Source organism: Rhamphochromis sp. 'chilingali', assembly GCF_963969265.1.
Source record: "Rhamphochromis sp. 'chilingali' genome assembly, chromosome: 21".
Taxonomy (NCBI): Eukaryota; Metazoa; Chordata; class Actinopteri; order Cichliformes; family Cichlidae; genus Rhamphochromis; species Rhamphochromis sp. 'chilingali'.
In genome coordinates, this window is record NC_137949.1 from 4,919,680 (window position 1) to 4,932,909 (window position 13,230).

A 13,230-nucleotide genomic window follows, 5' to 3' on the forward strand; every position below is an offset into this window, starting at 1 on the left:
ATTTACTCATGAAAGTGGCCACTTTCGCATTACTTTCATACATTGTTTTAGTAAGTATCCAAAACATACAAGTTTCATTATATAATTTTTCAAGGGATCTTATATCTGTTTTCACTCTTATATGCTTTTCATACAAGTTTCACACAAGACAGATACAAACTTTATAAGATTTATATATATCTTTTCCATATGGGTAAAACTGAAGAAGTTATAAAGAAAAGCTTGCTCACTGAAAACTCTTTAAATTTCTTTTTGTGATTATGCGGGGCTTGGAGTGTGAGATTTTAATGTTTCCCACAGCACCAACTATGCCTGCTTAATGGGGTTGAAACCATCAGTTGCGTCGTGCAGAAGTCAGGTTGGCACACAGCTGACAACCTTGTTCCATATTATTACAAGAAGCAGTCACCTAAGTAAAGAGAAATCACAGTCCATTATTACTTAAGTTCAGTCAGTCCGGAAAAGAGGGTTCCAAAGCAGACACATCTGTGCTAATCAGTCCTTTATGGTCAAATAGCTGCTAAGAAATCACTACTAAGGAAAAGCAACAAACAGAGATTTGTTTGGAGCTAGGAAAAACAAGGAATTGGCATTAGACCAGTGGAAATTTGTGCTTTTGTCTGATGAGTCCAAATTTGAGATGCGTCTTTGTGCGACGCAGAAAAGGTGAACGGATGGTCTCTACAAGCATGGAGGAGGAGGTGTGATAGTGTGGAGGTGCTTTGCTGGTGACACTGTTGGGGATATATACAACTTTATAACATAAGGCAGGTTTTTTTTCATCCTTTTGTTATATTCCTCCTTAAGCGCCTGTCCCACACTCCAGCCCAGTTGAGGGCGGTAATAGACTTTAGTATACGCTTACCAACCCTTATTAAACACAAACGAAGAAGAAGCGGAAGCGGAAGAAGCAATTTGGCGTGTTGTAGCTAACTTATCAGCACCTCATGCTATTGTAATTAACGCTCCTCTAACATTTAACATGAATAAGCTAGGTCAAGCACAAGACTTTGAGTCATATGAGATCGAAGAGCCGAGCGACGAAGAGCGGGCCGCCAGCAGGTGCGAGGATAACACGGGTGTTTATTTTTAGGGGCCAGCGCAGCTTTGGCTTTGGGAGGCTAAAGTGCAGTTAGCTAGCTGGGAGCTAACATGTAAACAAACTAGAATAGCAGGGAGACTGCGCTGAGCCCCTCTTTACGGTGAATTTATTTTAACGTGACATGGATGTTACTGCTTAATTATGTTTATAGAAAGGCGGCAGATTTTTACAAGTCTAAATGTTGCAGGAAAGCGGGAGAGAAGAAAATAAAATACACGAGTGTAGATGCTTATTATTGCCCTAATTAGCCAAGAATATTCTGGATTTATTATTATGGCGCTAAATTGGAGAAAATTAAGCAAGACGTCATAATTATTAATAGTTATAAGTGATGTCTTGCGATGTCTTGATGTGTCCAAAACTTCAAAAGAACTTGTCTACCTGAAGATCTGAAGTTTATTCATTATTAAAGCAGCAAATATGTATGTACCGATGGATGCAGTGAGTACAGGCAACTTATTTTGGTTTTGAGTTAAGCTTAAAGCGACAGTTTCGACGTGGATTCTTGGTTTTCAAATTAAGTGCTTAATTATTTGGTCTTTTAAATACTATACGATACCACCAGATGATATAATGTTACGTGTGCAGAATAACATATGAATGGTTACTTCAATTTCTTAATCTTCTGGGTTTGGGAGTCTGTGGGTTTTTTTGGGGTTTTTTCCTGAAAACTTTTTCTCTGTTTCAGTTCGGAGGATGAGCTGGACGTGCTCCTGAACGGGACTCCGGACCAGAAAAAGAAGCTGATCAGAGAGTATCTAACTGGGGAGAGCGAGTCATCCAGCGAGGATGATTTTGAAAAAGAGATGGAGGCAGAGCTCAGCTCCACCATCAAGACCATGCAGGGAACCTGGGGACCAGCAGCAGGTAACACCCAGCTGCTAGTATTTGTATTTTCTTAGTGATATGTCTGGATTTACTTTTCTATTAACTGATTAGATGGCAGCTATAGCCAAAAGCTGTGTGCAAAGCTTCATCTTAGCTAATTCAGTGTTTGTGATGTTGTCGTTTTGAGCATTTTTAATGAAAATATCTTACAAATAATCAGCTGTGTGGTTCATTTATTTGCTGAGTAAAACTTAGCACTCCATCATCTTGTCCAATTATGGCCACTTCTGGCTCCAAAACAACCGGCGTTGCTACTGTTGTTAAGCTGGGCAGATACTGTGCGTTTTTTTTTTTTGTTTGTTTTTTTTTTCAGTCACGTTATTCAGCTTCTGCTCAAACTGCACGATTGACTCACAGGGGTTAGAAGTTCGCAGGTCACGATGCTCACATTATACGCCCCAATGCTCTGATGCGACTTCAGTGCTCACACTGTGCGTCCATAACATGAAGGGCGTGCAGATCTCTGATGATCTGTCCTGGACTGCAAATACCACAGTGGTGGTAAAAAAGGGCCAGCAGCGTCTCCATTTTTTGAGAGTGCTCAGGAGGAACAACCTGGAGGAGAGGCTGCTGGTGACATTCTATAGAGCCACCATAGAGAGCATCCTAACGTACAGCATAACAACATGGTATGCAGGGTGCTCAGTTGCAGACAGGAAAGTACTGCAGAGGGTCATCAGCGCAGCCCAGAAGATCACTGGCTGCTCTCTGCCCAGCCTGGAGGCCATTGCAAACTCTCGGTACCTCAGCAGAGCTGGCAATATCATTAAGGACTACTCTCACCCCAGTAATCAACTGTTTGAACTATTACCGTCAGGCCGACGGTACAGGTCACATAAAACCAGGACAAACAGATTCAGGGATAGCTTCTTTCCCAGAGCTATCACCGTAGTAAAAAGGCACAAAACAATTGAACCTGCTTAACTATACCATACTTACCACTGTCACTATATTATGCTGCTATTCATACTATCATTATATGAATGTTGCTATTCTGTATATATCGTACTTATTATTGTTTGAGTACTTCGGTTGTTTTATTGTACTTTTTATATTTTATATTTATTATTGCATTTTGCACCAAGGGAGTGGTACTCCAATTTCGTTGTACCTTGTACAATGACAATAAAGGCTATTCATTATAACGGAAAATCTGTCGCTCGCTCTCCCTCTCTGTCTTTCACTCACACAGACACGCACACTGCCACCATCAACTTTGCTAAATTGCTAATGAAAAACATTGATCAGGCAGCTGTGATTGAGCAGCAATGTCCATCCAATTATTTTCACGGTTGTTGTGGTCATGATAATTTTGTTAGGCCACATGGGAAAGGCTCAGATGAGCTTGCCAAAGTTCTACAAGTTGTGCCTCCATTGCTTGTGTCGTGTGCCCCGTTTTTTCACTTTCATTTCTGTGTTTGCGCGTGCGCAGTGTGAGAGGCTGCTGTGACACCCTCACGACGGCCGACAGGATTTCAAGCAGGTTTGGTTTTCTTACAACCGAGCGATTGATGATCGGGAGCTGGTCGTGAGGTGTTAATCGCTTCTCGATACCCTACGTATACTACACGATGCACGAAACACGATGAAGGCGAAATTCGGGCCGATCCCCAAAACAGTCGCACGACTGAAAAATCGGCTCAAAATGAGCCACAAATCGCACAGTGTAAGCCCAGCATTAATTTCTGACTCACTAAATAATGTGCTGCAGCGTATGTTTAAGCACAAAACAAGTATTATGTTGTGTCACTAGTGGTATAGGAGGAAGCCAAGTTTAATCCCAAGGTTAACTAACTTATCCTGCTGTGTCTGACAGACCGTCTCTGTAAATACAGTTTGTGCTTAGCATTTGTGTGTTTGTTCTCTGGTAGAGACCTCAAAACGACCAGGAGGAGGAGGAGCAGAAGGGGAAGGAAGTGCTGTTGGTGGTCCTGGACTTTCTAACCCACAGATGTATGATGAGGTTTATTTTGACTCGGACTCAGAGGAGGACGGCACACCGAGTAAGAGAACTGGTTTTCCTGCTGTGGTTACTAACAGTCATTAAGATGTCATTGTCTTACTTCTCGCTATCACCTTTTCTATCCCTTTGAAGAAGTTAGGCTCCATAAATGCTAAAGAGGTAAGTATTATTTCTCAGTTGCAGTGAATAGATAGAAAATAAACTGTAGGAAACTGAACAGAAGAAAAAAGGAGAGAAGTAACAATTTAACATAAACCAGTGACACACTCCAGGGCCTGATCGACCCTGGCAGGGCCTCCTTGGATGAGGGTGTCTAGTGATAATGGCCGAAACACCTGATGAATCCAAGGTCCACTACTGATGATGTGTCCCAAATTTAAAATGATAATCTAGATCGATCTCTAATCCCTAAACCTAACCAAGGAAGGAAAATGGCAGATTAGCCTGGGTAAAAGACCGAAAGTTGAGGCACACAACGATGTGTGCTGCTGGCAAAGTTTCTAGGCTGCCTTTTCCTCATAACAGCCATCCCTCGAGAGTCTCTTCATCTAAAGCAATGCATTATCAGAGACTTTAACATCCAGTCCTTTTAACTGAATCATGATGACAGAATACATGTACAACCTGCCACTAACAGTATTTAAAATTTCTTCTGTAGGCAGCTCAACAAGCCAGAGGCGGAGACAGCGGACCATTCCGACCAATGACGAGCTGCTGTACGACCCCGACGAGGACGACAGAGACCAGGCCTGGGTTGACGCCAGGAGGAGAGAGTAACACAGATTCTCTTACAATTTCTAAAACACATGCCACCAGATGTTTTTGCTTCTTTCTTTTTTTTTTTAAATTTCCCTCCAGAGACTCATTCCACCTCTTACCTTCCTGTGTAGGTACAGCAGAAGAAAACGACCTGCTGCAGCTTTTCACTCAAAGCTTCGCCACCCTCAAGCTTTGCCTCACAGCGACGCTGTGCTTAACTGTCCCGCCTGCATGACGACGCTCTGCCTGGACTGTCAGAGGTGAGGCTCCACAGCAGGTTTCAAAACAGTGCAGATCCCTATCTTTACCCAGCAGCAGATTAAGGTGTCAGCCTAATGTTAACTGAGATCACAGAGCTGCTCGCCTCTACAGAAGTTTGACATCCACAAAATCTGACTGATGATGGAGTAGTGTTACATATACCATCTCTGATAGTGGCCAAGTTTCTTTTTTACTACACTAAAACGTGCTTCATGTCCTACACAGTGGAGTTTCAGTCCAGCAGAGGGAAAATTGCTAGAACGTAATAATACTGACATTTTAAGAAAAGTCTTTGAAAAGTGTTTGTATTAATCCTTGTTTATGCACAGCGTGCCAAAGTATCACATGCAATATATTTTAGGAGAGCTCAGGTCACTTGTTGTGATTGAGAACAACATCATGTTGTATTCAATATGCTCACCGTGTGCCCCAAAGCACGACAGTGTGCACTGAAAATAACCTTGCATCAGTTCGCACACACTGCTGTTTTGATTTATCTTCCACCTGTGGTGCAACTCTTGATTTTGTAACCTGGAGCGTTCCACTGCAGCTGTCGCAGCTGGGTTGAACACAAGTGTACGATTGTGTCAGGTTTTCATCACCATTTTAATGATATTCCAGTACAGAAGCTCAGAGACATACACATATACAGAGGGAGATTTTGAAACATTTTGAAAACTTGAGACTTTGGGGTTTTGACTTCTTCTCCTCATATATTAGTGCTGATGTTGGTGGTATTCTTTGAGTGGCGACACCCATCATTCAGGCAAATAATGCATTGACTTCCTTTATGCCCTAATGGGCATAAATAGAAGTGACTGCGTGATAAGCTTGCTGCAGCGTGTGAAGCGACCAAAGCAGAGGGTGTACTGGAGCCTTATGACTTTAATTTGGTGATTTAACTTATCCAGAATGTCCTTGCTGAGGGCACAGATAACAGGAGCTGAGGGCCGTTTAGCCATATACTTCAAACAACTGGAAACCTTTTCGCAAAGCTAGGACTCGCCCCCTGCTGCCCCCCTGCTGGCCATTACAAAGAATGCAGGTTAATCCACTTCCACTTAAGCTTTACTTCACTGACACCAAAGCTACACCCATGTTTTCATATATGCACAGGACTAGTTCCCATGTTTGACAAGCTGGAGTGATTAAATATGTGATGAAAATATGAATAAAAACTGACTAAGGAGAGCCAATGGGCCATTGCCCAACTCCCATTACATGTCTCTGATTAGCCTGGTTAGATTAGGGATCATAGTATCACAGTCAAAGCTGTTTTGACAACACAAGGCATGTGAGTCACTTCATACTCTACATCAGTTTTTTGTTGTTTGTTTGTTTTTAAAAAAAGATTTGAAGTGATTGTAAGAGAAACGTTCATTAGTTTGTAGAGATTTTGTCATTTTAAAATGTAACGACACATCACTCTTGTGTCCGTTCAGGCACGAGAAGTACCGCACGCAGTATCGAGCAATGTTTGTGATGAACTGCACAGTCAAGAGAGAGGAGGTGCTGCGTTACAAAAACCAGCAGGAGAAGAACCGGAGGAACAGGAAGAGGAGGAGGGGACAGCAGACAGAGACGCCTGCGGATGAGACTCCAGCAGCGATGGGGATGGATGCTGATGAGGTGTACCACCCGGTGCAGTGCTCTGAGTGCTCCACTGAGGTGGCCGTGTTCGATAAAGATGAGGTTTACCACTTCTTCAACATCCTGGCCAGCCACTGCTGACAAGGACTGAACGAGGTCTGAGCTGGACTTTGTCTCTAACTTCACACCTCGTGGCTCAGATCTTTGTCTTTATATCCAAAATGCTCACCAAAGCAAAGCTAAAGGGGAGTGAACGCTGGACGTGTGCTCATCACTTTAAGTTAACGCTGTTATTGTTCTGTATTTGCAGGATGTGTAAATGTCCATCTTCTTTTTTCTTTTTCTGCAAATAAGATCATGGCGCCAGTGATAACTTGTCAGTGTTGTGTTTACAGGAGTTACAACAGTTTTGACAGCTTTTTTTGCTTCAGCGTCACGGCTGAGATGGCAAATCAGTCTGTGATCAGTCGCCTGATCATGTTTGTCATACACATTTTGAACACATTGTTCAACAGGTAACAAAAATGAAATCCTTTTCAGCATTAGAAAAAATGTACCACCTCATGTCTGTAAAACTTTAAGTGCTGCGCCTGAACACAACCTTTTGCCGTTGACTCCGGTGTTCTTGTGTCTTGTAATTTGGAGAGCAAAAATGTTGGGAGTAGAAAATTTAAATCTGATTAAATCTGATTTATTAAGGTACAGGTCAGCATAATGCAGCTCTCCTCTGGTTGAATCCTATACTTCACCTCCTCCCACTTGATTACACAAATTCCTCATCAATTTCTGACAGGACAGTTTGCCCCTATATTAAAACATATTGATTTTCCTTTAGCTTCCCCTCATTAATCTGAATTACAATGCTGTTTATATTAACAAGAGCATCATCAAACCTGTGCCTTGTTTTATTAGATTTTTTGTTATTTTATTAGCAGAATACTTCGACACTCATAGTGTCTGCTTGTTTTCGACCAATTTGCACCGCTGTAGTTTGAATGCTGGTCATTATTGTGCATTGTTAGTAGAGCAGCCACAGAACTTTCTACGACTATCAGTGTATTTTTGCAATTTTGCCATCATGCTAATGTGGCCTGTGTAATTGGCCATAAATAATATAGACTAAATCACACTGACACTGAAAAACTTCTAAAAGTTTTACATTTGCTGCTGTTTTTATTTTTTAAAATGCAAAAAAATACAGTTTTCTGAAACTTTTGAAAGGCTACATCATTTTTCCTTGACAAATAATCTCGCCTGAGACGGGTAATTTTCAGCATATGCATGCTGCCACAGTTATGGCTTCGGTAAGTAAATGTTCTGATGTCTATCAGAATTGTAGGAATAGAGACAGTGCTTTGTCTGCCTCACTTGTACACAGTTGGTATGATCATAATATAGTTTCCTGACATTTAATTGGTAGTTAACTGATTTCATAAATATCTGTACTTCTTAAGGAAATGTGTTTCAAACTGGGGAGTATAGCATTTTGTTGGGGAATCTATTCAGCCATGGAATGATCCACATTTAGTGCTTTAGTGAGTGTTTGGGCCAGTAGAGTGCTTTGGTTTGGGGGGTGACTCAAAATCTGTTTTAAAGAACCAAGATATTTGATGCTTAATGGAAAGAAAATACACTAAGATGGGCACTCGGTTAAGGCAAAGCAAGACAAACAAGCAAATAAAAATAGAGCTGCTGTTCTGAAACATAGAGTATAAATCCAACTTTGATGTGGTGTTGAAAGTTACTTTTGACTCTTATTTTGAAATTAGGAAGGTGGAACACCCTGGTCTGCGTCACAATCATACGGTTGAACGCGGAGTTGTGATTTGCCGGAAACCAGCGCCTCGCGATTAAACCTTACGTGAGCACAAAACACCTCACCACGAAACATAAAGAGGATAAGAGCCGCGAGGAAGGAGCAAAGTTGATTTTAAAAGTTGGACCATGGCACTTGGAGAGTGTTGGAAGCAGTTATCCTGGTTTTACTACCAGTATCTTCTGGTGACAGCCTTGTACATGCTGGAGCCCTGGGAGAGGACGGTGTTCAGTATCCTTTTTCCGTATTGAAGTGGCTTCTGAAGGGATGTACTACCGAGCTAATTTGCTACCTTTAGCCGAACGCTAGCCTGACTGGCCTAGATCTTTCACTGATAGCGCTAACTTTGGGTAAAAGTAAACATAGCTTCAGTTGTTTGTATAAACCATTTACAGCATTTTAACACATGAGCGGTGATTTATGGCAAATGCGGCATATAGTCCGAGTCGGCCCTTGTTATCGTTGAAAGCTAAAGAGTTCACAGCTTAGTCAATTCTGAATTGAACACTCATCCGCCACATTGTAGAGACTGCTCTAAATGTTATTCTACAAGTTATGTGTTTTAATCTGTAATTGGTTTGTGTATAAACGGATGAAAACTGGAGCGATGTGTGCGTAAACCGCTTCCTAGTTCATAACCTAGTTGACATAAAGAAACGTGTTTGTAGTGACAGACTTGAGTAAAGTGTCAAATTCCTTTCATTGATACATTAAAGAATGTTTCACACTTTGTTGTCGTGCTGTGTACTTTGCCTTTCAAGTCCAGCGTGTGTGCGGTTAGTTTACTCTTTGGGCGGCATCAAAGCTAAGCTAGCTTCAGCTACTGTAAGAGAGTCGGTCAGGTGATTGTCGCGTGAAGTACATACACGTTACGTATGACCTTTATTTTAATTTTATGCTTTTAAAAAAACGCAAACAATGTTAACTGAACGAAGTTAATAATTAGAGTGTACCCCTTGTTGATGGTTTTATGACTGTACTTTGATCTGTGGCAGTGCAGGAAGTCATCAGTATCACGTTCTGTGCATGATGGCGTCACTGTCGGGGTGTATCTCGTCTCCCTCCGAGGGTCAGGTGTGTTACTGTGTCTTCCTGATCGTTATCGGCCTGCATCTCATCAAATAACTTGACGCAGTCGCTCAGGGATCACACTGGTTATTTTATTGTTGATCTACAGGAAGCAGATTATGGCTACGATGAACTTAACTTCCAGTGGCTGATGAGACTTTTGTAGGTTTTGTAAGTATTTAAGGGTTTGGGTTTTTTCCTGTTTCTTTTCCTATCGGGAATAGCAAGTGAATGAGCGTTAGAAAATGTCAGTGACTGACAAAATTTCTTGGTTGACAAATCTGTTAGGAAATATCTGGTCACTTGATAGAAGGTGTACAGCTCTGTAGAGAGCTGTGACCTCCAAGGTTATTTTCATTGCAAAACATCCTGTCACAAGTTTAAAATCTGTTTTGTACAACATTTACAGCTAAATGGAGCAAAAATAAACACTGAAGTTCCTCCACCTAAAGTTTCCTGGTACTGTAAATGATCTTTTTGAGTCATAAGTTAAAAATGTAAGATGATAAAAAGCAGCAGTTTCTGTCCTTGAAGAACCAGGAGCTTTCAGATGTGTGTGTGATGCGGTTGCTAATTTTCTTGTAAGCACAGTAATTTTGTCAGGCAAGACAACAGTGTCACATATTCCCACTGGAAGATGCTGCCTGTGGAAAGCAGCAAGTATAAGAGCTGCAGAGCCTTCTGCAACTTGCCTTTTTGTGTAGTGGTGATCTTATATGATAGCTATCAGCAAGGACATTCAACAATGAAAATGTCTATTGGACCATGCTTTGAGCAAAATGATGGCAACAGTCTGCTTTCCTGTTTACATTAGCAAGGTAATTATAAAGTGTGTAAACATGCTTTACGCTCAATAGTGTGATTTTGAGAGCATTATTGTGGCTATCTCTGTACATAGTTTTAAAGTTATTTCAAATATTTTTTCCTCCCTGCTTTCTGGAATGTAAATCCTGCCGAACGAGTTTGAAATTCTTTCCAGTTGCTAGAAGATTTACCACTAAAGTTTGACTTGCCTTACTGAAATTATGAGACTTTGTGTCTACACTTTAGCCACAGCTGTTATATAAGCCAGTTAACATTTTGCAGGGCTTGTATTGATATCTTTTCTATTCACAAACCAGGAAAAGAGGTCACTGACTGTTTGGTGGCCAAACATTTGCATGCAGGTGTAACTGGCTGCCAGCCTGTATCCATTAGCAGGCAGTGTTTGTTGGATGTAAATCACATTACCAGCTACTGATTGTTGAAGGCACATCAGTTAGAGTTTGTTTGTGGTTCCCTGCAGTAAAACTTGAATGTCTTCAGAAATTCCTCCTTAACGTCTCTCCTTCAGACTCCCTGCTGATCTCTGTGGCTGGTATGGCCATATACACCGGCTATGTGTTCATGCCACAGCACATCATGGCCATCTTGCACTACTTTGAAGTCATCCAGTGATCCAGGGATCCGGATCGTCGTGTATGTCTGTGGCTTCCTGTCAGTCCATCTGCCTACTCCCCATTCACCTGTCTTTCTGCTGTCCTCTGGGGTTCTGCAGCGGAAATTTTCTCCTTTCCAAGACTGATCCAGTATCAACGGTCAAGTATCTGGCTGGGAGGGTCATGCCAGATACTTTGTTGGACACTGTAGGCAAAGAAACAGTCCTCACGACTGTTTCTTTGCTACTGACGTTCAGATTGTGAGCAGTGCTGGGCTTGGAGGCAAAGCCTTGAAAAGGGGTGTGCTTGGTGTTGATTCACATTAGGTTGTTCTTTGTGCTGTGCTTTTTCTTCTTCTTTTTTTCCCCCTCTCTCTTCTGGATCAATTATGCCTTAATGTGTGTACGTTAAGAGGACTATTTTGTTAATTTCATTGATACACTAAAACAGTTGTTGTCTTAGTTACATTCAGAGATGGGACACACTGGACGATGAACAGAATACATAGAATAAAAAATACACCATTTTTTGAGCAGGACTGGATCCGGAGGGCACCTGACTCTCAATCCAGGCTGTCAAGTTGTTGCTCTTAGGAACTGATAAACTCTTTTCCACCGTAACTATTTCCCATCACTTTTATGCTATGGTTTGTACATACGGGCACTGTAACTGTTGATCGTGTGCATCATCAGACGGTTCAGTCAAAAGGTTAATCCTTTTACAATATAAAGGTCAAAGGCATGACTTAAACTGCTGAGTAACTTTCAGTGACTTCCTCTCTAATCAAATGCACTTGCAGTCAGTTAAATGAGTGATTTATTCTCCACGTTGGAGGCGCACATCTGTAAAAAATGCTTTTGTTTCTACTTCCACCACTACAATAAGGACCTTCATCCTTATCCCATTAGTCCAAGCTGGGTCAGAATGTGAGTGTGATGAAGCAGTCTGGGCATTTTAGAGAATCTTGGTCTAAAACACCCGCCCATTTTAAAGGATTTGTTGCCCACCTGAAGGTCTTGAGTGGACATGAGTTGACTCAATTTGCCGTCTTCCAAATTTGGTTAGTCCCCATAAATTATTTCAATATTCTTCAGTTGTCTCTTTTCCCTTCCACACACATTGTCATTTTTAAGTGGCACTGTAATCACTTAAAATTCCAGGGATCAAATAAATAGTCATGACAGTGTGAACTTGCTGCAACAAAGCTGGGTTTGACACATCCTCCTTTTTTTTTTTAACTTTACACTCCAGCCCTTATTGCTGTAAGCCAAATTAACACAGTCTGATTTTGGGCACAGCAGTTCTGCCTGCACTAAGTACTACTGCAGAATACACCTCCAAACTACTGAATGAAGTTTCATTGTCATGAGAATGGTGCAAGTATTAATTTGTTGATGCAGAAAATGTAGAGATGTTGTTAAGCTTGATTTTAATCTGCTGCCAAGTCTAATTTAGACCAATGGAACTGCAGCGACTAGAGCACACCAAGAACAACTATACAGTCAATATTAGTAAATTCACTTTGATCTACTGAGAAACTACAGCGATTTCTTCCCTTTATGAGGCTGTGAGATGGTAACGTGTGGTTTTATGTGCTTGTACATATGCATTGCTCTGAAAAGCCAGCATTGTCCCCTTTTATGCTTGAGAGTGCTCAATTATCCAAAGTTAATGTTACTGTGGTCGTCATTAAGAGTTTCTTCAGCACAGAAATGTTGGCGAAAATACATTTTAATGTGAAAATATTTTATGTGTATTTGTACTGCCAATGTTACTCCTGTAAGAATTACGATCCCCTTTCCTTGCAAAATGATGTATTTTTCTCAATTATGTATATATAACCTTAAATACATATTTGTAAAGTTTTATAGTCAAATATATTAGTAAATGGAATTAATCATTTGTTTTTGTGAGCTATTTCTTCTTCTACATGACTGAACTCATTAAAGGGATGTTAAACTAACGTTGTTCCACTTGGTCTCAATCCTTCCTGTGCACTTGTCAGTGTAGGCCACTAGATGGCAGGGTTTATATGGTTTTTCTTTTTCTCTTGCTCCTGCAATCCAAACAAGAATGAACGCAGGTGCGTTGTTATCAGTGAATGTAACTTATTGTAAACAGTCCATTCAAGACTTTCGTCAATAAAAAAAAGACAGCCTTAAAGTGGATCTTGTGGATTTCATCATCAAAGTTTTGTAAACATGTTTATGAGTATTTCCATAAACTGAAGGTCTTGATGCATGCTCAATCATCCCCAACCTTATAAACCGTGCATTTGCACATTAATTATTAATTAATTATCAAGAAACTGACTTCACAGCCCATTATTCATTCAGTGAGCTAGTTTCAGTCATTGCACAAAGGT

The 13,230-nt window shown here is 41.0% G+C and overlaps 2 protein-coding genes across 2 annotated transcripts; both read left to right on the forward strand.

The window, feature by feature from the left end:
* The first annotated feature begins 896 nt into the window (after positions 1 to 896).
* eapp (e2f-associated phosphoprotein) lies at positions 897 to 7,783 on the forward strand. Its single transcript, XM_080870816.1, has 6 exons — positions 897 to 1,062; positions 1,791 to 1,969; positions 3,862 to 3,993; positions 4,612 to 4,726; positions 4,844 to 4,972; positions 6,416 to 7,783. The coding sequence occupies exons 1-6, from the start codon at positions 983 to 985 to the stop codon at positions 6,702 to 6,704; spliced, it is 924 nt and encodes a 307-aa protein (XP_080726942.1). The 5' UTR covers positions 897 to 982; the 3' UTR covers positions 6,705 to 7,783.
* A 338-nt stretch (positions 7,784 to 8,121) lies between these two features.
* sptssa (serine palmitoyltransferase, small subunit A) lies at positions 8,122 to 12,828 on the forward strand. Its single transcript, XM_080870817.1, has 2 exons — positions 8,122 to 8,610; positions 10,781 to 12,828. Exons 1-2 carry the CDS (start codon positions 8,508 to 8,510, stop codon positions 10,882 to 10,884), a joined length of 207 nt encoding a protein of 68 aa, XP_080726943.1. The 5' UTR covers positions 8,122 to 8,507; the 3' UTR covers positions 10,885 to 12,828.
* The last annotated feature ends 402 nt before the right edge of the window (positions 12,829 to 13,230 follow it).

What these genes read in the sequence shown, in the direction of transcription:
- sptssa (XM_080870817.1), top strand. Translation starts at nt 8,508, where the DNA reads ATGGCACTTGGAGAGTGTTGGAAGCAGTTATCCTGGTTTTACTACCAG. An exon ending in CTGGGAGAGGACGGTGTTCA is followed by an intron (nt 8,611 to 10,780) that starts GTATCCTTTTTC and finishes TCTCTCCTTCAG; the next exon opens with ACTCCCTGCTGATCTCTGTG.
- eapp (XM_080870816.1), top strand. Translation starts at nt 983, where the DNA reads ATGAATAAGCTAGGTCAAGCACAAGACTTTGAGTCATATGAGATCGAA. An exon ending in AACCTGGGGACCAGCAGCAG is followed by an intron (nt 1,970 to 3,861) that starts GTAACACCCAGC and finishes GTTCTCTGGTAG; the next exon opens with AGACCTCAAAACGACCAGGA. An exon ending in AGAGGAGGACGGCACACCGA is followed by an intron (nt 3,994 to 4,611) that starts GTAAGAGAACTG and finishes TTTCTTCTGTAG; the next exon opens with GCAGCTCAACAAGCCAGAGG.